Source organism: Amblyraja radiata, chromosome 13, assembly GCF_010909765.2.
Source record: "Amblyraja radiata isolate CabotCenter1 chromosome 13, sAmbRad1.1.pri, whole genome shotgun sequence".
NCBI lineage: Eukaryota > Metazoa > Chordata > Chondrichthyes > Rajiformes > Rajidae > Amblyraja > Amblyraja radiata.
In genome coordinates, this window is record NC_045968.1 from 42,815,778 (window position 1) to 42,839,151 (window position 23,374).

The 23,374-nt window shown below is 40.9% G+C and overlaps 1 protein-coding gene across 2 annotated transcripts in view; it reads left to right on the top strand.

Moving 5' to 3' along the window:
- The window catches only part of plod2 (procollagen-lysine,2-oxoglutarate 5-dioxygenase 2), a 134,418-nt gene that overhangs the window by 82,140 nt on the left and 28,904 nt on the right, over nucleotides 1-23,374 (top strand). For both annotated transcript variants that reach the window (XM_033031893.1, XM_033031894.1), the window contains exons 8-12: nucleotides 1,084-1,185; nucleotides 10,514-10,639; nucleotides 11,208-11,326; nucleotides 14,204-14,308; nucleotides 22,185-22,310. In XM_033031893.1, the coding sequence (XP_032887784.1) occupies nucleotides 1,084-1,185; nucleotides 10,514-10,639; nucleotides 11,208-11,326; nucleotides 14,204-14,308; nucleotides 22,185-22,310 (578 nt within the window). The remainder of the gene's footprint in view (nucleotides 1-1,083; nucleotides 1,186-10,513; nucleotides 10,640-11,207; nucleotides 11,327-14,203; nucleotides 14,309-22,184; nucleotides 22,311-23,374) is intronic.

Here is a 23,374-nt window from a genome sequence, read left to right on the forward strand (position 1 = left end):
CTCGGATTCTGCGAGACACTCATTGCCTACTTCTGTTCTTATTGATTCCTGTTCCATGAGCGCAAACTACTAGGGAGCGCCGGAGAGCAGCAGATGCAAACTTGCGTCGTGTCGTTATTAGAATCTGCCTGACTTGCTCATTTTCACATTCTGGAAGAATAAATTGCATCCTGTATAATTGACTTAGAAGTAAGGTACTCAAATTCATTCTACTGCATAACTTGTTGCATCTGAACAGATTTTTATAATTTGCAGGAAGGCATGCATATTTTCAGTTATTTAATTTAGATTTTTGCTTACTTATCTTTGCCCTGAATTTGCATGGGTCATCTATTGTGACCTCTGCAAAATGGCCAGATAAATGCGATTATGTAGTGAACAGTCCATGCTGGGGCAATGACTAGATTCTAATTATCTCATCTTACGAATTCCAAATTATGACCTGTTCATTGGTTATATGTCCCAAACCCATGTACTATGAAACAAATCCCAGTGACTGTGGAACTTGTGCATTTATTTCAACAATTTTGTTTTATTCCCCTCCATGTTTGTCCTGAAGGTATATTGGCTTGTCCCATAATTAATGGTAGCTGCGAGTTCCTTCAGCAGCCGCAGTTCTGCCAGTCTTAGCCAGAAGGTAATAATCAATAGGGTGGTCAACAGCGGTGGATAAGAGTGGCCAAATGTGACACCCGAGCTGACAGCCAAAAATCGCTGGGAGCAGTCAGAAACTGGAACATTAACTCGTGGATTATTCCATCAAGACCAACTCTGCAATTATTAACACAAACAATACTTCAGCCAGTACTGATACTAAGTGCCGTGACATGAGAATAAAGTGCGTGGCTTTACCGACCAATTAACTATTCAAAAATGGGTTTAATAGGTTTTTGCTTGGCCTTAAATGCAACATTTAAAATTTCAGTATATTACTGAAAATTGAAGGGTTGTAATGCCAGAGTTTTCATTGGCATTCATCAAATAACTCTCAAAGTTTAACTGCTTGAATATCTTTTTGGTTTCTTTTGTCTTGCTGTAGTATATTAATGTGAATATTTCAATGTCTTTGTGTGCCTTACCTAGCACTTGCTGAACTATATGGGTAACTATGTTCCTGATGCATGGACTTCAGAAACTGGCTGCACAATCTGTGACACCGATCTATTGGAATTCTCATCCCTGAGTGTGAGTGCTTGGTTTTTATTAGCTTTACATTTTTTTGCATTTAACATTTTTCTTTGTTTGGTGCTTACAAAATGATGTCCGCAAAATGTACATTTGCTAAACAATTTACGAAATTACTTAAAATATTATACCTGAGTGCGATGGAACTGCAGATACTGGATTACACTGAAAATAGACATCTCAGCGGGACAAGCAGCATCTCTGGATAGAAGAAATGGATAGAAGGGTCTCGACTCAAAACGCCACATAACTCTAAGACAAGTTGCCGAGGTGCTTGTCCCAGCAGCATGTTGAAAGAACTAGCCCTGACTGTTTTAGACACTGCATTATGCTGCGTTAGCAAAATGATGTACATGCTCCAGTGAATACAGAATATCTATCTTGGATACAAGTGTTGAGTATCCTGCATGGAGACACAACCATTAACTGGAGTGTAAAGCAGACTCAGAGATTCTGGTTGGACTCATACCTTGCACAGAGGAAAACAATTTTCACTGGAGATTTTTCATCCATCCCAGTGCATTACGGCAGATGTTTGGGAACTAACCACACCACCTTCAACTGCTTCATCAAATACTTTCCTCCAATTATAACGTCAGATATGGTGACCATTTTTTGTTGAGCACTATTAATTTCCTTGCACAACTCAGCAAATTACGCAGATCTCCCCTACACGCTCACAAACAAGAGGGAGACAACATTCAGGCCAAGGTTGGCAAGTATTCATGACACAAGAGTCCCAGGCAATAATTATCTCCAAAAAAGAGAGTCTAACCACCTAGACAAAATGCTGGAGTAACTCAGCGGGACAGGCAGCATCTCTGAAGAGAAGGAATGGGTGACGTTTCGGGTCGAGATCCATCTTTAGATTAGCCACCTATCCTGGATACTCAGTGGCATTCCCATTGCTGAGTCCCTCACTCGTGCGGGGTCAGCATTGTCCAGAAAGTCAACTGACCCACCATGTAAATATTGTGGCTTCAAGAGCAGATTAGAGGCCATGGAAAGTGAATGAACAGAGTCTGGATTTAAGGTGAGAGGGAAAGATTTACGAGGGACCTGAGGGGCAACCTTTTTGCACAGAGGATGGTGGTATAAGAACAACATTTAGAAGACATTTGGACAGGTGCATGGATAGGAAAGGATTAGAAAGATGTTTGACAAACACTGGCAAATAAGGTAGCTTGGATGCGGCACCTTGCTGAGTGCATGGATGAATTGGACTGAAGGGCGTTATTCCCTGCTCTGAGTCTACGACATAAACTTACATTCTGACTGCCACCAGTTCACAATAGCTGTAGTTTGCTGGCAATTCTGAGGGCTCCTCCCAACCTGCGATCTCAACCACCAAGAACAATTGCAGTGAGCGTGTGGGAGCTCCACTATCTGCAGGTTCCCCTCCAAGTCACTCGCCACCTTGACTCGGAAACTTATCCCTGACATTCAGTGTCGATGTACCCAAGTCCTATCCAACAGCACTCTGACAGCACCTTCACCAAAGCAACTGCAGCAGTTCAAGAAGGTGAAAATAACACGTTTAAAGGTTAATCTTTGTTGCAATCTGGTCAGATTTCCAGCTCTCTATTGCAGGTAATCACATCCAATTGATATTCATCTGTTGAGCAACTAACAATAGAAACTACAGAAGTAAGTTAAAGGCGGAAATCAGAAAGACCAGATTTGAGGTAGGCTGTTATTCTGGTCTGCGTACTACTCATAAAAGGAACATTTTGCAGACATAATTGCTTTTGCATCTGTGCTGAATCTTCAGCCAAATCAATTCATTCAACGTTTGCAGTTGATTTATCCCAAAGGATTATTGCAAATATCATCAGATACCTACTGAAAATGGAAGGGGAAAAACAGGTGGTGTGGTTGTAATGTTGAAGTCTTCTATTAAACATGTTTAAGAACATGATGTCTTTTGTCTAGGGTAGAAAATAAAGACAAAAGCTAATGGCACTTCCATATGTTACGTGCTCTTCAAATGTTATATTTTTAGTCCGCGATTAAAATAACAATCTGAAAAGCGTGTACAGTGATGCGGATGTATGCTTGATTTAATGGTTGGCTTAAAGGCGCAAGCATGAAGTTTTAAATTGTGGTACATTATCCTAGATGTTGGCTGCTTTCCACATAATGAAGGGCTGACGAAGATTTCCATTTAAGTGGCTTTTATATGGAACGATTTGGGTTCAGGGGGTGCAGAATAGCATATTTTGTGTGCTCACTGCATTTTTTATTGTAGCAAACCTCATGTAATCAATAACCAAACCACTCAGATATAATACAGAACTTAAAACAGTACAGCACAAGAACAGGCCTTTTAGCTCAGAATGTTTGTGCCAAACATGATGCCAATTTAAACTAACCACCTCTGCCTGCATGCGATCCATATCACTCCATTCCCTGCATATCAACATGCCTATCTAAAAGCCTCAAATGCCTCGATCATATCTGCCTTTACCACCACCTTTGGCATTGTGTTACAGGCACCCACGATTCTGTTAAAAAAAAAAAACTTTGCCCCACATATCTCCTTTGAACTTTGCCCCTCCAAACTTAAAGCTATGCTCTCTAGTCTTTAACAGTTCCATCCTGGGGAAAAAAAGTTCTGACTCTACCCTATCTATGCCTTTCACAATTGTATATACTTCTATCAAACATCTTCTCGACCTCTGACTCTCCAGAGAAAACAATCCAGGTTTGTCCAGCCTCTCCTTGTAGCTAATATCCTCCAATCCAGGCAGCATTCAAGGAAACCTCTTTTACAGCCGCTCCAAAGCCTCCACATTGTCCCTGTAATGGAGCAGCCAGAACTGCACGTATTACTCCAAATGTGGCCTAACGCAAATCCTATAAAGCTGTCCTGTAAAGAGTTGTTCACTGAGACTTGAAAATATTCACACCACAGGTTGTTGGTACTGTTTGAGGAAACTTTGTTAAACGCAGTAGCTCTACATACATAACCTACTGATTCACTGCAACAGTAATTTTCTGAAGCAGAGATTGATTAAAAGCAATTATCAGAGCAGCAGTTTACTCCTGCTCCTTCCTTCTCACTCTTCTGCTCACCTGTTACCAGTGTGGTTTATGTGACTCCTGCACATTGTATTCAACTACTTTGGTACTTATAAAGCTGACTGTCACCATTGGCAGGCTACTCTTTGAAACCTAGACTGCTGGAATAGTTGGAATGCAAGTTTATGATGTTAAGAAGTTGACTTGCACAATATTGACGGCATGTTTTGGCTGCATTCCTTTCTGCCTACGAAAGAGAACAGAGAAAGGACATGATGGGAATGGGTTGGCTGTTATTATTTTTGGGAATGTCTCCAATTTCATGTTTCTCTCCTTAAGGCCCACACAGGCGGTGGAGCGATACCAGCTGGAGAGTAAAGAGCTTGTGAATTCTTGGCTCTGTATTGTCATTGTATTATGTAGAACCAGAAATGAGATTGAGCTTTTCTCCATCCTATTTCTGAAAGAAGAGACTTGCCTCCCTTCTGTGCCTCTGTAACCCAGAGTGCTTCGCAGACAAGGGCACACCTTAGTTACTGTTGTAATTTTGGGAAACCTAGAAACTCATTGGAGTTTAGAGTTACAGTGTGAAAACTGAGGCTTCAGCTCACCGAGTCCATGCCGATCAGTCATCACTCGTACATTAGTTCTATCCTTCACACTAGGGGCAAGTTGCAGAAGCCAATTAACCTACAAACTTGCACATCTTTGTAATGTGGGAGGAAACCGGAGCACCCAGAGAAAACCCATGTGGTCACAGAGAGAATGTGCAAACTCCATACAGACAGCGCCCAGTCAGGATTGAACTCGCGTCTCTGGCGCTGTACGTCAGCAACTCTACCGTTACGCCGCTGTGCATAGACAGTAAAGAAATAAATGGTGATCGAAGTTGAATAGAAGTGCTTCCTATTTCATTCCAAAATGCTGCCATGGGATCTTTTATACCAATTCATGGGGCAGATCGGACATTGGTTTAGCATCTTTCTAAAAAAAGGTCACTTCTGACAGTGCAGCTGTCCTCGTTGCTGCACTGAAACATTGCCTTGTATATCAGTTTAAATTCAGTCATTGCAGTCAGAGGCAGAAGAATCATGACCAGCTGCACAATGCTGGCCTGTTGTATATTGCTCGATTGCTTTGGGCACAGTTTATAAAGCACATCAGAAGCTTTTGATTTGTAAGTCTCAGTTGAATATTCTACTGGATGTGGGTATGCACACTGTGAAAAGAGAGAGCTTGAGGCTTTGGCATGGAACATAAATGGATTCTAGATTTCCTTGTATATTTTGGTCATCGTAACTGATAAATGAAATAGTTATATGGCGTATGCAATAGTTTTGACAGCTGATATGTTGTCCACCCATTTCAGCAGCAAGAACAACTCTGCAAATGATTACAATTAATTTATTGAATGCATAAAGAGATTTTATTCAAGGAAGTTTAATCTGTGTGTATTTGGGCCATGCCCCATAATCAAGGAGCTGTACAGCACAGAGATTGGCTTTTTGGCGCCTCATCAATTCTAACCAAGTTGCTTGACCGAGTTAGTCTACATGATTATGCCTGGCCCATATTCCTCCAAACCTTTCCTATCAATGTACCTGTCTAAGGTTTTTAAATATCGTAATTGTGCATGCCTTTACCATTTGCTCTGGCATCTCATTCTATGTACGGAACACCCTTTGCATGAAGAGTTCGCCTATCGGATCGCTTTTGAATCTTTCTCCTCACGTTAAAATTATGCCCATCTATCTTTTGAACCCCCTACCCGAGGAAAAGGACTGTGGTTGTTCACGTTATCTATGCCCCGTTGTGATTTTATAAACCTCCATATGGTCATGCTGCAGCCTCCTACGCTCCAGGGAGAATAGACCCAGCCTATCCAGTCTCTTAAGTCTCAAATCCTCCAGGCCTGATACTATCCTCATAAATCTTTTGAGCCGATCATTGGTCACTGTTCTGTTCCTTGCTGAGCCGAATGAGCTGGAAATCTCTGTAGTATGTTGAACTGGCGATCCATCAAATGGTGTTTGGGTCCTGTCCATGTTTTTGCCCACACGCCTCCCATCCTGCCTTCGTGGCCAATCACTGTAATTGGCAATTGCAAACCTTTCAGTTTATTTATATTTTCCATGCTACTTCTTTCTTGCAAGTTTGCAATGTGAATTTAAATTGAGGCTTGGAGCTAACAGTTTGGATGTAATAGGAGTTGAATGAAGGATTAGATGAGGAGGCAACAGCAGATTTAATGCAGATATCAAGATGTGAAATGTTTCTGAATAATCCATATCCTGGATCGAACCTTGCTAACATCTGACTGAACAAATTAGCATCGTGTATTGTGTCGTTCTTCAATGTCTGACAGCAGCTTTACCGACTAATAGAATCTACTTTGAGGAATATGACCATTACTATTTGTTATTTCCACTGGGTTTCAGGCAATAGGTCAAGATCCAGATGTTTAGCATGTTGGAAGATGGATGAGGGCAATGGTGTGAACCGACAGTTGAACTTTTGGAATGCGTATTGTTCCTTAGCCAATGTAGAAATGGGAAAATGTTTCTTTCTGTGTTGACTCAAAAATTATTGTTCTTGCCAGCTGATTCATGAAGGAGGCAGTTCCCAGTTTGACGTTTCACATCAGCTGGCAGGGCTTGTGTATGGCATTTGGAGAGATACGTTGAATTTCCTATGATTTAATTTGAACAGTTTTAAATGGGGAAAGGTTGAACTCGGATTAGAATATGTGGTGGCAAAGCCATTTGAGGTAACAGTGAAGCTTCAGCCTTTCTATCAGTGAGATTCATTGCACAGGACAGATTGCAAAGCTCAGTTAATGTGGTGTAAAACAAACAATGGTTCTGCATCCACATTTTTGTTTCAACTGCCAAATGATGTTTCAGCTGTGGGAAATCTTACACAAGCTTAACCCTTTGAGGGGGACAGTCATCCTTATCCATCTAAATTGAATTCAATAGGTCACACACAGATTTTTATATAGTCCATCTGAAAGTTCAGCCATGTGTGAGTTAAAAAAAATAGATTTGAACCTCATCTGAATTATAACCATTTTTGTGAAATGAGTTATTTTTGTCTTCGATTTGGTTCATGGTATAATGTTTGAACTTCGCAATTATAACAGTCTTGCTATATATAAAAGGTTGATAACAATGAGGCTGAAGCTCAGGGAAGTGTGAACATCTGCAGAACATCAAACTACATTCAAAATACTTCTCCAACCTTTAAAGCAGAGATTTTCTTTTCTGAAGCCTTTTATTGGAGATGGTGTTCGAAGGCAGTTTGCTGAAGAAGGGTCTCAACTAGAAAAATCACCTATTCCTTCTCTCCGGAGATGCTGCCTGTCCCTCTGAGTTGCTGCAGCATGTTGTGTCTATTTGCAGTAACTGGTTTATTTAAAGCAGTGTCTCTTCCCCTGCACAAAATGATTCTAAAAATGTATTTTGTTGCTCTTCATAATCTGACACCTATGATGACTGATTGCTTTTCTTATTCTGTCACCTGTTGGATCACTGATGATGAATGAGAGGTGATAGCTGTAAGCTCTAAATGCTATGGGCCTTAGGCAGCTGTGTGTAAACTTGATGTGAGAGGTGTAATTTATTTAAATAGCAAGAAAACGTTACTCTTGCAGCAAGCTATTCTTGGAAACCTTTAAGTCTTAAAGTCCCAACCAAAACTGTGGAGAGGCATCTTCCACACTTGCTTCCAGTTTTAATAATTTGCAACTTCGTATCCTATTTTAAATACTGCCACACAGTGATCTGATATGGAACTAGTGCTTTCTTGCGTGAAAGGGGACGGTGCTGACATTTCCCCGTGTCTGCAATAACAAGGAAAGGCAGATCCAGGTCCTCAGGACCAAGATTCAGAAAGTAAACAGCAGGACCTCAATGGTAGGGATCTCTGGACTACTCCCAGTCCCATGTGCTAGTGAGGGTAGGAATAGGAAGATATTGCAGGTGTGTATGCATGGCTGAACAGTTAGTGCAGGGGGCAGGGAACCAGATATTTGGTTGTTTGGGATCTCTTTTGGGGAAGAGATAGCCCACAGTAGAGGGGTAGGTTGCACTTGAACTGGAGGGGACCAATATCCTGGCGTGCACTTTGCTATTGCTACTCAGGAAGGTATAAACTAGATTGACACATGAATGGGATTCAATGCATTGGTGAGGTAGGTGAGAAACTTGAAGTCAGTGTAGAAATCAGTGACAGCAAGTTAAGTAGGTAAGAGCATGGCAGGGAAGAGGGAATTATGGTTTGATTAAATTGCATTTATTTCAATGCTGGAGGCTTGATGGCTAAGATGGATGAAATGAGTTAGGTATGTGTGACCGGAACGTTCTAGCTGTTATGGAAACCTAGCTAACGGAGAGGCTAGACTAGCTGCTTAGTGTTCCAGTATACTGTTGTTAAGGGTAAAAGAAGAGAGGGGATGTTGCTTTGTTAATTAAAGAAAACATCACAACAGTAGTCCAGGATGACATTACTGAAGGATCTTCTAGTGAGGCTATATGGCTGGAGCTGAGAAATACAAAGGGGATGATCGCCTTCCCAATATAATCTGGAACTGCCATACTGCCATGAGCATTAGATGGGCGAGTTTGTCAAATATGTTCAGGAAAGTTCCCTCGGACGATATGTAGAGGGCTTTGGTGGTGACATTTAGGTCAGCAAGGAAAAGTTGAGCTAAGGACCTATTTCCGTGCTGTATGACTCTATGATTCTAAGTTTACGGATGAGTTTATTTAGTATTATGGTGTTGAAGGCTGATCTGGAGACAAGGGCGTCTATATTATCAAGATGATCCTTATTTCTATGCAGTGCATAAGATCATTATTTAATCATTACTCGAAATGGGAGGTGGATTTGTTGGTGATTGTGCATGTCATTGATAATTAATGCTCTTAATCATTATTTGGAATGGGTAATAAACACTGCCTCCGCTGGTGATGACCCAATGTAGAAAATTAATATCATAAAACTCGGTTGATAATTAACAATTTGAAGTTTTTATGGGACAAAAAATCAGCATTGCCTTTAACCCAGATCTCCAGTTTAGAGATGCAGCACGGAAACAGGCCCTTCGTCCCACCTAGTCCGTGCCGACCAGCGATCCCCGCACACTAACACTATCCTACACACTAGGAACAATGTACAATTTTTACCGACGCCAATTAACCTATAAACCTGTAGGTCTTGGAGTGTGGGAGGAAACCAGAGCACCCGGAGAACACATGGGGAGAATGTACAAACTCCATACGGACAGCACCTAGAATCAGGATCAAACCTGGGTCTCAGGCGCTGTAAGGCAGCAACTCCACCACTGTGCCACCGTGCAATTGTACTCCAGATTGTTATATAACAATTACCAGTCATTAATTTCAATGTAACACGTCTATTTGTTGTTCATCAGCCACTCTCTCTTGTCTTATTCTCTCCATTTTACATATTAATTGATTGTTTCTCTTTTTGGCTTAATCTGGCCTAGATTAATTTATATTGTATTGTCAACTCTTAAACTGTTGTAGATGCATGTTGCACATAACTACGTGGTCCTTCAGTTTTGAGGTAATTGCACTCTTTAGGGGAAAATATTGATTCGTTTTTGTCAATATTTCATAGGCAGAAAATTGCCCTCTATATTGTGCAAATTAATTAGATTGTTGATTGTCATAACATATCATAGAGTCATATGGCACAGAAAATGAATCATCGGTACAAGGCCACACTGACAATCAAGCATCTGTTGTCTCTAATCCTAAACTGTCACTTTTTTCCCCCCCATCAATTACCCCTGAATTCTACCTCTCAACTACACCGGGAGCATTTACCATTGGCCACATGTCTTTGGGATGTGGGAAGAAACAAGAATGCCCAGAGGAAACTCGCACAGTCCTGAAAAAAACATGCAAACTTCATACAGATAATGCAGGAGATCAGGATCAAACCTGGGTCACTGGAACTATGAGGCAGTATTTTTAATTAATAATGAGTTGTGCTACTGCTCCCAAAGGGTTCCCTCCCAAATACCTAATATGTGCTAGTTGGCAGTTCAATTGACTACTAAAATCGCCCCTAATATGTGTTGGGTGGTGCGTTGGGAGCGGGTCAATTGAATCGAACATGAGTTGATGGGGAATTACCGAAGAAAAATAGTGTATGATAGTCTCGGTAGAAGTTTGGTGTTTGACTCGACAGGCACTTCGGTTCTAAGGGCCTCTTTCTGTGCCATATGACTTTGTCTGTCAGAGGTTCCTAATAACAAATCTTATTCATTGTATTTCAGAAATTTCCCAGCGTGACTGTCGGAATATTCATTGAACGGCCAACACCCTTTCTTCCAGAGTTTTTGGAAAGACTATTTAGCATCAATTATCCCCCAGAGAAGCTTACTTTCTTTATCCACAATAAAGTGAGTCTTACGTCAGTGCATGAGCTTGTTACACTTGCATCCAAATTATATTAACCTTAAAGCACTGTACAATTCAGTTTTGAACAAAAGTTTTATATTTATTGAAGGGAATAAAGTTGAAACTTAGTGTTCCAGCAATAAAAAATGATGTTCCATACTTTTATATGCAGTGCCTTTAAATTAAGAATTGACAGAAATTTTGAAGCAAACTAAACATGATGACAAAAAACATTTTTTTGAAAATCTTTACCCCCTCCAATTCCATCTTTTATTTAATCTTTTTTGTGATGTGACTTTGAGTTAAATATCCAAATTCTTGATAAGCAAGTGTCATCAAGGATTTTTTAGTTTGATTGATTGATGAGATGTGTTGCGATTTTCCCTGTTTTACCCCCAGATCCCCACAAAGGTCCAGAACTGAACAGTCCTCAATGCATTTTGCCTTGCAAAAGCCTACTGAAGATCTGAGGGCAGTTGCAAATGCAATGAAGATGTAGCACAGTTCTTTGACCACTGACTGGGAAATTAGGCCATTAATTTTGACACATGGATTCTGTTCTACTCCTAGGAAGTTTATCATGAAAAGCACATACACACGTTCTGGGAGAAACACAAAGGTAAACTTAAAGTGAAATTTGTCGGGCCTGAAGAAGTCCTGAGCGAAGGCGATGCAAGAAATATGGGAATGTGAGTCTCTTCATTTTCATACTCTTTTATTTTTAACTGGATGAGATTCAGTCGGGGATCAGTTCCTGTGCGATTGAACTCTCCGTTCTCCTCATGCTACCGCAGAAATTTCAAATGTTTCTCTACAACTAACTATGGTTTTGTTCTGGATTGGTTGTGAACAGAGAAACCTTATACCTAATTTTCGTTAAATGAATTGTTAAACTAAGTTTCAAGGATCGGTTCATAAATTATATCTGATATAAAATTAATAATGTTTTGAGCATTTACAAGCTGAGCCATGTGTTCTGCTACAGAAATCATGGCACAGTTTTGAAGCTTTACTCATTTCATTTGTTAATATTCTGAATGAGTTTGTAAACTGACTTTTAAAGTGATTCACAAATATATTCAAAGAATGTTATCTTATTTAGTTGGACTCAAGCTTCGAATTCCGTAAAGAAACATATTTGATGGGGGTGGGAGAAATAAAAACATCAAATGCATGGAAAACACATGGAAAAAGAAACAGTTTCATGTCGAAACCAGCAAAGGAAAAAATAATGGTGATGTGAACAGTGAAGAGGGTTTGCTAAGTTTACAAGACGAGCTAGATGAACTGCTGTGGACCAAGAAATGGTAGATGGAATTTAACTCTGACAAATGCAAGGCATTGCATTTTTTAAAGTTAAATCTAGGTGGGATTTGCACAGTATATGGTAGAGCCCTGGTGGGGCAGCTAGGGTTACATCTACAGTTTCCTGTAATTGGATATAAAAGGAGATGGTGTGGTAAAGAATGCAGTTGTCACCCTTGCCCTCATCGATCAAGGCATTGAGTACAGAATCTAGTACCCAATGTTGCAACTATACAATTCGTTTGTGAGACCACACATAAAGTACCGTGTATAGTTGCTGAGCTATTGAAAATATGTCATTAAGCTGGAAAGGGTGTGGAAATGTTGCACCAAAATGTTTTCAGGACTGGAGGGCTTAGTTATGAAGAGGCTGCATAGTCTGGGACATTTTTTCTTGGCCCGTAGGAGGTTGAAGGTGACCTGAAGGTGTATAAAATCCACGCTCGTCATGATAAGTCTTTTTCTCTGAGGAGAGGTATCTGAAACTAGGGGGCATAGCTTTAAGGTGAGAAGGAAAAGATTTAAAAGGAACCTGAGGGGTAATTTCTTCACTAGAGGGTTGTTTGTATGAGGAACAAGCTGCTAGAGGAAGTTGTAGAGGTAGGTACATTTGCAATATTTAAAAGACACTTAGATGATTACAAGGATAGGAATGGTTTAGAAGCATATGGGCCAAACAGGCAGTGACATTGGCTTAGTTAGGCATATCTTTATTGCATGGACGAGTTGGGCTGAAGAACCTGCGTCCATGCTGTTTAGCTATAACACCAGTCAAAGGCATCCTTACTCAAGTTATAAAGTCATACATTGCTCAGCCCACATCCCACCATGTGCATGCTGACTATCAAATATGTGTTTATTCAAGTCAAGACTTGTATAATTCCTAAGACAAGCACAAAATGCTGGTGTAACTCAGTTGGTCTGAAAGCATCTTTGGAGAAAAGGAATAGGTGATGTTTTGGGTCGAGACCCTTCTGGCTGGTTGGAGTGGCCCATGATTTTTATTGGGAACATATTTTGCCTTCTAATCCAAGATTGTTAAGGCACAAGGCCAAAGAGAAAACAGATGCAAAACTGCCACGTTAGATGACTTATGTTTCTGTCTGTCTTTAGGCAGAAACTTCTTTAAATTTTCAATTCATATTGACAGCTCGCAATGCATATCCCTTGCAGCAGCTACCCGATAGGTTGCCATTGCCATGAAAGGTTATGGATTCATTCCCATCAATACCAAGGGGACTGGATCACTCTGAGCTTATGGATCCATAGGCCAAATACTAGACTTGAAGCAATGCAAATTAAAAAACGATCACAGGAAACAGTGGCCTCATGCTTCTGGGAAGCTGGTGAAGTAGATTGTTCAGGATTCCTCTGAGTTTCTTCACTCCATATACAATGCAGCAGTGAGGCTGATGAACGGATAATTGCCTGCTGCGTAGCCTGCAGTCTGAAACAGCAGCCAGAAAATGTCACATGTTTTAGAAACAACTCTTTCCAGGTGAGGCAGTGGTTCACCTGCACCTCCTCCAACCTCATCTATTGCATCCGCTGCTCTCAGTGTCAGCTGCTCTACATCGGTGAGACCAAGTGTAGGCTTGGCGATCGCTTCGCCCAACACCTCCGCTCGGTTCTCAATAACCAACCTGATCTCCCGGTGACTCAACACTTCAACTCCCCCTCCCATTCCGAATCCGACCTTTCTGTCCTGGGCCTCCTCCATGGCCAAAGTGAGGCCCACCGTAAATTGGAGGAGCAGCACCTTATATTTCGCTTGGGTAGTTTACACCCCACCGGTATGAACATTGACTTCTCCAATTTCAGGTAGTCCCTGCTTTCCCAGCCCACTGTCTCCACCTCTTCCTTTCTTCTCCCTTCTCCCGTCCCCCCATCCCCACATCAGTCTGAAGAAGAAGGGTCTCGACCCGAAACGTTGCATATTTCCTTCGCTCCATAGATGCTGCCTCACCCGCTGAGTTTCTCCAGCATTTTTGTCTACCTTAAATTTTCTTCAGAGATTTTTATATAAAGCACAAGCAAGTTTCCCTCAAGTATTATTTCTGGAAGTTTGAATTTTTTTCCCCCCTATATTTAAATCTACCAAAATAAGCATTACATTACTGCATGAATCCAGAACAAAGAGACGAGCTTAGTGGCTATTTCCAGCACTAAGCCTGTGTAATTTTAAATAAGTCAGTAATGCACTTCAATGCAAAGTATAATTTAAATGTTTCTTATTCTCGTCTGCCTTTTTTTTCATTCAGGGATTACTGTCGGCAGAACCCAGAATGTGATTATTACTTCAACCTTGATTCCGATGTTGTACTGACAAACCCAAATACCCTTAAACTTTTAATGCAGCAAAACAGGTAAAGGGTTAACAAAGGAGTGCATGTTGACTAAAGCAGATTCAATGCAATAAGTGGATGTTTTCTCTGTGCTTCAATCTGGTGAATGGAAATCAGAAAATGTGCTCTGTCATAAGGGAAGTGCATTCAGGAGAAACAAGAAAGTGCAGATGCTGGTTTCTATAAAAGACAGTGGTGGACTAACTCATCAGGTCAGGCAACATCTCTAATGAACATGGATAGGCAATTATCCTGGAAACATGGAAAGGCGACCATGATGGAAACACATCCAGGATCGTGGTTGGCCATGCATTGGGAAACTGGTGCTGGAGGCCCACCTGCTATTGCCAGCGTAGACCAGAGGCCTGCGGTGGTGTTGAGTTGTCACCACCGTTCCACAAGGCATTGAGAACCTTTGCATTAAACATTACATGTTTAGTACTTCTGGCCTACAGGCAACGTGTGTGTTTTTTTTAACTTTGCTTCCATTATGCCACTCCATTGACATCAGTGAAATTTTGGAAGTTAACCAAGGCACTTTGCTCCTGACCTATTACACACCTTTACACATTTAGTGCCGAAGAGTTAATTTCTCCTTAATGTCAGCCACCGTGTTATGGAAGTTTGAACAGGGATGTACCACTGCCTTGGAATAGAGTCCAGTATGATATACATTTGCTCTCTTGATGGAGCTGAGTTGACAGTAATTAAGAGCAGGCCAAATTTCCCCCATAAAAATCTAGCTCATTGGCAGAATCTCTCTTTCCAACTTCCCCTTCTCCCCACCATTCTTTGCTGCTCAATCTCTCTGGGTTGAGGTTGCCCAATTCCCACTCCATCAGTACCCATTATTCACTTGGGTACACAAAATTGCTGGGGAAACTCAGCGGGTGCAGCAGCATCTATGGAGCGAAGGAAATAGGCGACGTTTCGGGCCGAAACCCTTCTTCAGACTGATGGGGGGGAGAAAGAAGGAAAAGGGGAGGAGGAGGAGGAGCCCGAGGGCGGGCGGATGGGAGGGTGGGAGGAGACAGCTCGAGGGTTAAGGAAGGGGAGGAGACAGCAAGGGCTAGCAAAATTGGGAGAATTCAATGTTAATGCCATACGGACGCAAGGTCCCCAGACGGAATATGAGGTGCTGTTCCTCCAATTTCCGCTGTTGCTCACTCTGGCAATGGAGGAGACCCAGGACAGAGAGGTCGGATTGGGAATGGGAGGGGGAGTTGAAGTGCTGAGCCACCGGGAGTTCAGGTAGGTTATTGCGGACTGAGCGGAGGTGTTCGGCGAAACGATCGCCCAACCTACGCTTGGTCTCCCCGATGTAAATCAGCTGACATCTAGAGCAGCGGATGCAGTAGATGAGGTTGGAGGAGATACAGGTGAACCTTTGTCGCACCTGGAACGACTGCTTGGGTCCTTGAATGGAGTCGAGGGGGGGAGGTGAAGGGACAGGTGTTGCATTTATTGCGGTTGCAACGGAAAGTGCCTGGGGAGGGGGTGGTACGGGAGGGAAGGGAAGAATGCATTATTCACTTGCTCTAGGAATGCTGCTGAAGGACAATGAACCAGAATGATGTAAGCCCAAGGATCAAGTGTTGAGAGCTGTGATTCCCAGCCAAAGGAGCCCCAGGGAGTTTTGGCATCCCTACTGTGCATGCAATTGGCACCTGTGAAGAGACACTTGGATGATAATGGGGAGCACATCTAAGAATTACTTGGTAAATGCCAGGCATTGTTGCATTGGAAGGCCAATCGCCATTTGAGGAGGAAGGAAACGGGTATCTGAAAGCTGAATTCCAACAAAACACGCCTGACCTAAAGAATAAAAGGACGTACCATTGGAAAGGAGATGAGGAGGAATTTCTTTAGTCAGAGGGTGGTGAATCTGTGGAATTCATTGCCACAGACGGTTGTGGTGGCCAAGTCATTGGATATTTTCAAAGTGGAGAATGACAGATTCTTGATTAGCAAGGATATTGAAGGTTATGGGGAGAAGGCAGGAGAATGGGATTGAGAGGGAAAGATAGATCAGCTATGATTGAATAGCAGAGCAGACTCAATGGGCTGAATGGCCTAATTATGCTTCAATGCCTTATGAACATGAGAATAGTTGATGGGTGGAGACAGGAGATCCTGCAATGAACCAACAACCACAATAAGCATGGACTCTTCAGCACTGACAAGATCACCTGTGGTCCAAATATCCAAGGTCCTGTCTAACTAAAGGACAAGAACAGAGCAGCCAACGCTCTGGTGATCTCAAGGCTCTTGGCTGCATGCTCATGTCCTGCCAGTTGTGGAAGAGTTACTCCCAGAACCACAGTGACTCCATCCTTGAAAAGCTAAAAAAACACGTTCAACATGGCCTTTTGCATCGTCTCAAAAGCTTGTGTCGCCATTAGTTGGGTGGAAATATGGTGCATTTTGTCAATCCCTGAACAGACAGTGGTCAAGCATCAAACCTCTTTAACTCTCCATGCTGTGATACTAATGCCCCTGTCCCACTTAGGAAACCTGAACGGAAACCTCTGGAGACTTTGTGCCCCACCCAAGGTTTCCGTGCGGTTCCCGGAGGTTGCAGGTAGTGGAAGCAGGTAGGTAGACTGACAAAAACCTCCAGGAACTGCACGGAAACCTTGGGCGGGGCACAAAGTCTCCAGAGGTTTCCGTTCAGGTTTCCTAAGTGGGACAGGGGCATTACTGCACCTCACTTCCACCAGCTGTGGAGGAGTTATGTTTCTGAATAAATTGTGAAACCATTTAACTTTCACCTCCTGAATCCACAATACCATCTTTGACTGTTTTAGTTTGCTGGCAATTACCGCTTTTGTGCAAACTCTGAAGAATTGAGAATCAAATAAAATATGTTTTCTTTTAGGAAGTGAATGTTAGCAAACATAAATTATCAACTTTCAGCAAATGGTGCACACTCAGTGGAATTACACAAGGCCTTAACCCAGTGGCTCCCAACCTTTTTCCATCCACAGCCAAAAATTGACAAACATTTGGACTTGCAGCCAAATTTTAAGATAACATGATAAAGAATTAGTAATTCTGTCAAGATGATTTGAGGTTTTAAGACGCTTTATTTTGGCTCTGCAGCATATTAATCATAAAATTAAATAAAAATTAAATTAAATCATTGAAACCAAAATTAAAGTGTGAAATGTTTCATAATTAATGTTATTAGTGACATTGAATGTTCCTGCAGTCTATCCGCCTGCCCCTTGTGTGCTGAAACTTGCACAACAGCAACAAGGCTGCTGTCAATTGTTTCAACTACTTTTGCCAGGATAATCCATATTGGTTTTTTTTTAATTGAGATGTTCTCATGGCCCAATTTTTGTCCACGGCTGGAGGTTGAGAGCTAGCAGCCGTAAAGGGTCAAATATGAGACATGCATTTGGTTTGTACTGCCTGGGGTTGTAATGTTCCTAGGTGATTTAGCCGAGCTGTGTAAATTGACAGATTTATTTTGTTTGTTTTAGTTTATTGTCTCGTGTACTGAGGTACAGTGAAAAGCTTTTACGTTCTAAGCAGTCAGCTTAGAAAGACTATACATGATTACAATCAAGCCGTCCACAATGTACAGATACACGATAAAGGGAATAATGTTTAGTGCAAGGTAAAGTTCGATTAAATATAGTCTGAGGGTCTCCAATGAGGTAGATAGTAGCTCAGGACCACTCTCTAGCTACTGATCGGATGGTTCGGGTGCCTGATAACAGCTGGAAGAAACTGTCCCTGAATATAGAGGTATACGTATTCACACTTCTGCACCTCATGCCTGATGGGAGAGTGGAGTAGAGGGAGTGACTGGGATGAAACTCATCCTTGATTATGCTGGTCAGCAGTGAGAGCTAGGAAGCTGTTTGGCCTGATCTGAAATCCAGAACACAGGGATATATATAATCTTAAAATTAGTATAATTTCGAAGTGAATCGTGGAAGCTTTTTTTCCTGGCAGATAAAACCTGAATTGAAAATACTTTAAAAGTGGTTAATTTGAACTTCTAAGAATGATATCTATTGATTTCTATTGATAACATTATCAGATACCTGGAGTAACAACAGGCACATGTAGCTGAGGCATTACTCTAGCAGAATGACAGAAGAGATTTTAAAATTACTGATCTGCTCTTGTTCCTGGAGATTAAATTAAAAACAATGCTGAGAACAATGTCAGTGGAAAAGCCATGTTAGTGTTTCAGATTGATGATATTTTGTCAGAAGTCTGTTTAGTTGACTGCCCTACTTTCAAAATTCATTTCTAAATTATTTTTTCTTATAGTCCATCCCAATGTTTGATGGTTTGCTTTCCAAAATAACTATAGATATCTGGCATGTGCTAGTTAAGTAAGTAAGTTTATTGGCCAAGTATTCACATACAAGGAATTTGCCTTGGTGTTCCGCCCACAAGTAACAACATGATGTACAGTGACAGTGACGAATGACTCAGAAAACACTAAACATTAATAATAATAAGACATTAATAAGACACTAGTTAATATTAACTAGTGAGAATATTGCCTGCAATAAACGTCACCCAATCTTTATTGTCATTTCTTAAATGATAGATCAGTCTTACAATAGACACAAGATGCAGGAGTTACTCCAGCGTTCTGTGTCTATCTTCAGTGTAAACCAGCATCTGCAGTTCCTTCCTACATGATCAATCTTATAAATTGTGCAAATGTTTTCATTTGTTCAGTTCTCCAATCAAATATTAAACACAACAAGAATTGTGTACTCTGATTTATAGTGTCCTCGCTATCTGTTTGGAATATACTACTTACAAAAGACCACTTCACATATTGCATGTTTCTCCCTGCCCCATCTAGACCAGCCGTGTTAGTTTACACTTACTCAGAGTAGCTGCATTAAAATAGCTGATTGTGGAGCCAGTTCGTTGCTGGCAATTGCTGTATGTGCTCCCCCTGTACCCACAATGAGCTGATAGAGGTATCCATAGAGGTATGGCAAGGCCTTTACCGTCGACATTTCCAAATAGTCAAATGGCACTTTGTCAGGGTTTCGTTGTACTTGAATCATTTTTTGATAAATCAAGAATTGCTGAAGCGTTAGGTTCATTAGAACCCTGCACTAATCAATTTAAAAAAAACGAATAAAAGTGTTTGAAGTAAATATTAACAATAATAGCCCAATTAGCTTCCCTGTTTCACAGGAGTGAATGGTCTCAGATTCTCCAGATCTGGAGACTGGTGGCGGATGTCCTGGGTTTTCATCAGGTCTATTGACATCTGGGAAGGACTTTAGTATGAATAAGTCCATATTAGCATTTCCCCTTGAAGCCGGGAGCCACAACCACGACCTGGCCCATTACATTGTGTTTTGCGGAGCATCCCAAGTTATCTGAACTGAAATAAATTGATTCCAGTTTGGTCCTTCTTGGCTGGTGCATCCTGTTCTTAGATGGTAGCTCACCAGTCTGAAGCACTGCCTTCTACATATATTAGAATCATGGCACAAGATTTAGCATGAGTAGAGACTGGTAATAGCATTAAACTGTAGCAGTAACTGGAAGTCAAGAGATTTGTTTGGGGGTTTTTTAAATTATTGAACATATCTCTCAAGTATTTAAAAAGATTAAGAGATTAACAAGGAATTAGAGACTTAGATAGACAGCATGGAAATAAACCCATTGGCCCACTGAGTTTGTGCCACCAGCCTCTTATTTACACTAATCCTGCATTAATGACATTTTTTAATCTTTCTTACATTTTCAATGTATTTAGCCTTTTTTCAAATAAAAACTGAAAATGTTGGAATACTCAGTCGATTGGGCAGCAGCTTCAGAGAATGTAAAACGGAGGTCTTGAGTCCTTTCATCAGAACTGGGAAAAGCTCAAAGTGAAGCCTGTTTTAAATTGCAGAGTAAGGGGGAGACGTAAGGAGTACATCTGTGGTAGGAAGAAGACCTAGAGAGAGAGAGACTGGTTGGCACAGTGGTGTCAACAATGGCGGGTGAAAGATGTCTAGAGAAGGTGAAGTAAACCCTGGTCTCTGTTTTACAGGTCTTCCTAATTTTCTTTCCACTCGACCTCTTTGCAACTTTTTTAAATATCTAACTTTTCACATTTCTGATCAAAGGTCACCAAACTTTACCTCGGTTTCATTCTCCACAACTGCTGAGTATTTCCAGCAGATTCTGCTCTTGTTTCTAATTTCCAGCATCTGCAAGATTTTGCATTAGGGCTTTTCCAATGCTGATTTAATTTAAACTACCAGATGTACAATGAGTCTTTGTTGCAAAAGCGTGAAATTTAAAGCAGAATGTTGGCTGTTGAACTGGATTTACCGCAAGGGCTTGTACACAAGCTGTTTTTAGTTAGTCCGTCAGACTAAAACTTGTTTATGTCATAAAGAAATATGGATATTAGCACATAACTGTGTAAAGCTCAAGAAGTCATTGTGCTTGGGTTTAGTCCAACACTTCTATCTACACTGAAGACTGATAACGAACAGATTTCCATAGCATTTAATACCAATTAGTATAGTAATGCCTCGAAATAGAGCAATCAAAATATATTTCTGCCCTTATAGCCCTTTCTGAAACAAGGAAATGTGCCATGGTATATTACCTAGGCAGGTCATAGCACATATTAACTTCAGTCTCCAGTCAACCTTGATCCAATACAGTTCACCTACCATCAAGTCCATGACGGATGTCAACTCCCTGCCCGTACATTAATTGCCGGAGCATCTAGATAGTAAAAACACATACGTTACATTAATACTTATTGGCTATAGCTCTGGCTTTGACACCATAATGACCAACCAAAACTCCTGGATCAACGATATCATCGACTTCCTGATCCGCAGTCCACAATCAGTGAGGATTGGTGACAATACATCCTCCATGATAATTGTCAACAAAGGGTGCCCCACAAAATGTGTTCTCAGTCTTTGTCTATGCTCCGTATACACTCACGATTGTGCTCTAACCTTATTTACAAGTTTGCAGATGATATCACTGTAGTGGGCTGGATCTCAATCAATAACAAGATTTGAGCAAGATGAAGGAACTAGTTATTGACTTTAGGAAGGGAGTTGGTGTGCACTCCCCAATCCTCATCAATTGTGTTGAAGTGGGGATGGTCAAAAACTTGGACTAGAACAGTTTCCTAGGTGTAAATATCACTAACAATTTGTCCTGGACCAACCACATTGAAGAGACAACCGTGCACTAATGTCTCTAATTCCTCGGAAGATGAAGGAATTTCATCAAGTCTCCGATGGCTCTTGCCAACTTCTACAGATGCACCAAACTAAGGAATTGGGATTTATCACAACTTGGTTTGGTAAGAACTCTGCATAAAATCACAAGAAATTGCAGACCTGTACACGTAGCACAGTTCAACTCGCCAACTTCCCCCACCCCCACAAATCCCCATTGGATTCAGGAACAGCTGCTTTGCTGTTGTTATCCAGCTACTGGATAGTCATCACTTAAGCTAGGGTAGTAGTACCGATGTTACAACCTACCTCATTGAGGACTTGCACTTTATTCTATACCTGCATTTTCTCTGTAACTAGAATGCTATAATGCTATAACACTATATTCTAGTATTTTTCTTTTGGCACTAAACTATTGTCCTTGTGAGTGGCTTGATTGATCTCATTTATATTCTGAAGTGACTGAATAGCAAACAAATAAACAAAGCTTGTCGCTATCTCGGCACACGTGACAATACACCAATAAAACTTGTGGTATCAATGTCGTAATTGCATTATCATAATCTAATTTAAAAAAGGAAACAAAATGTTTGTTTATCAAACAGACCATTAATAAATATATTCTATGGCATGGCATGAATTAAATTGTCAAAAAAGAGTTGTTTTTGTAACTGAGTGTATTTTATGTCTGATCCCAACAGGAGGATAATTGCACCAATGCTTATCCAGTACAAAAAGTTGTGGTCCAATTTCTGGGGTGCGCTGAGTCCTGAAGGTTTCTATGCTCGCTCTGAAGATTACATTAATATTGTCGAAAGAAGTAGAGTGTGAGTTTTATGCATTTCCATTGCTCACTTCATAAAATCTACAATGTTGCTCATTCTTAATTGATGCTATAAAGCATCATAAATAAATATAAATAAAATACAGACCACTGATAAAAGCTGTCTCACGGGGCCACAAGAGTTGATGTAAGGAACGAGTTGGTCCAACAGCTTAACTTGGCACAGTGATGCAGCTGGTAGAGCTGCTGTCTGACAGCGCCGGAGTTCTGGATTCCATCATGACTTCTGGTGCTGTCTGTGTGGAAATTTCACATTCACTGTGTAACCGTTTGGGTTCCCTCCAGGCATTCTGGTTTCCTCCCATATCTCAAAGATGTACAGGATTGTAAATTAATTGGCCTCGGTTTTTTTTTTAATTGTCTCTGTTAAAATTATTGCCCCTAATATGTAGGCAGTGGATGAAATGGTGGTCTAATGGTTAGGTCATCCATGGTCAGCCTGGACTCCGTGGGCCAAAGATCATGCTGCATGTTACAACTTTCATGCTGTATCTCTAAAACTAAAACTAAACTCAGTACAAATTGACAGAAAATATTGATAAGTACTTCACTTCAAACAGATTTAAATTTACCACGAGTGGATTGAGCTATTTTTGAAACTATATTGTGTGGTTGCCGTAGGGCCCTTTCCTCACCTTTTACGCTGAATGCAGCAACTTTAGCAATGATGGATCTGATGCCAATTCTTCATATGTGTCCATGTATTGTTCCATCATATAAAGCAGAATTTTCACAGCCCTTCTCATCCTTGCACCATATTGCAATGAAGCTGAATCTATACTGACATTTAAAATGAATTTTAATATATGTATAAAATATGTATGTTTTAAAATAATAATTTTAAAATGAACTCTACTGAAAAACAATCATGCTTAGGATAAGGATGTTGCTGTTAAGGTGAATTGTCTGCCCCGCCGTGACGGGGGAGCACTACTTCACATTCCATGTCCATACATATGCTAGTCACACTCAGAGATACACATGTGTTTAAAGTATTGCTGGGAAAGAATTTGTGGTTAATTTTGAAGAAGCCACATAACAAAAAAT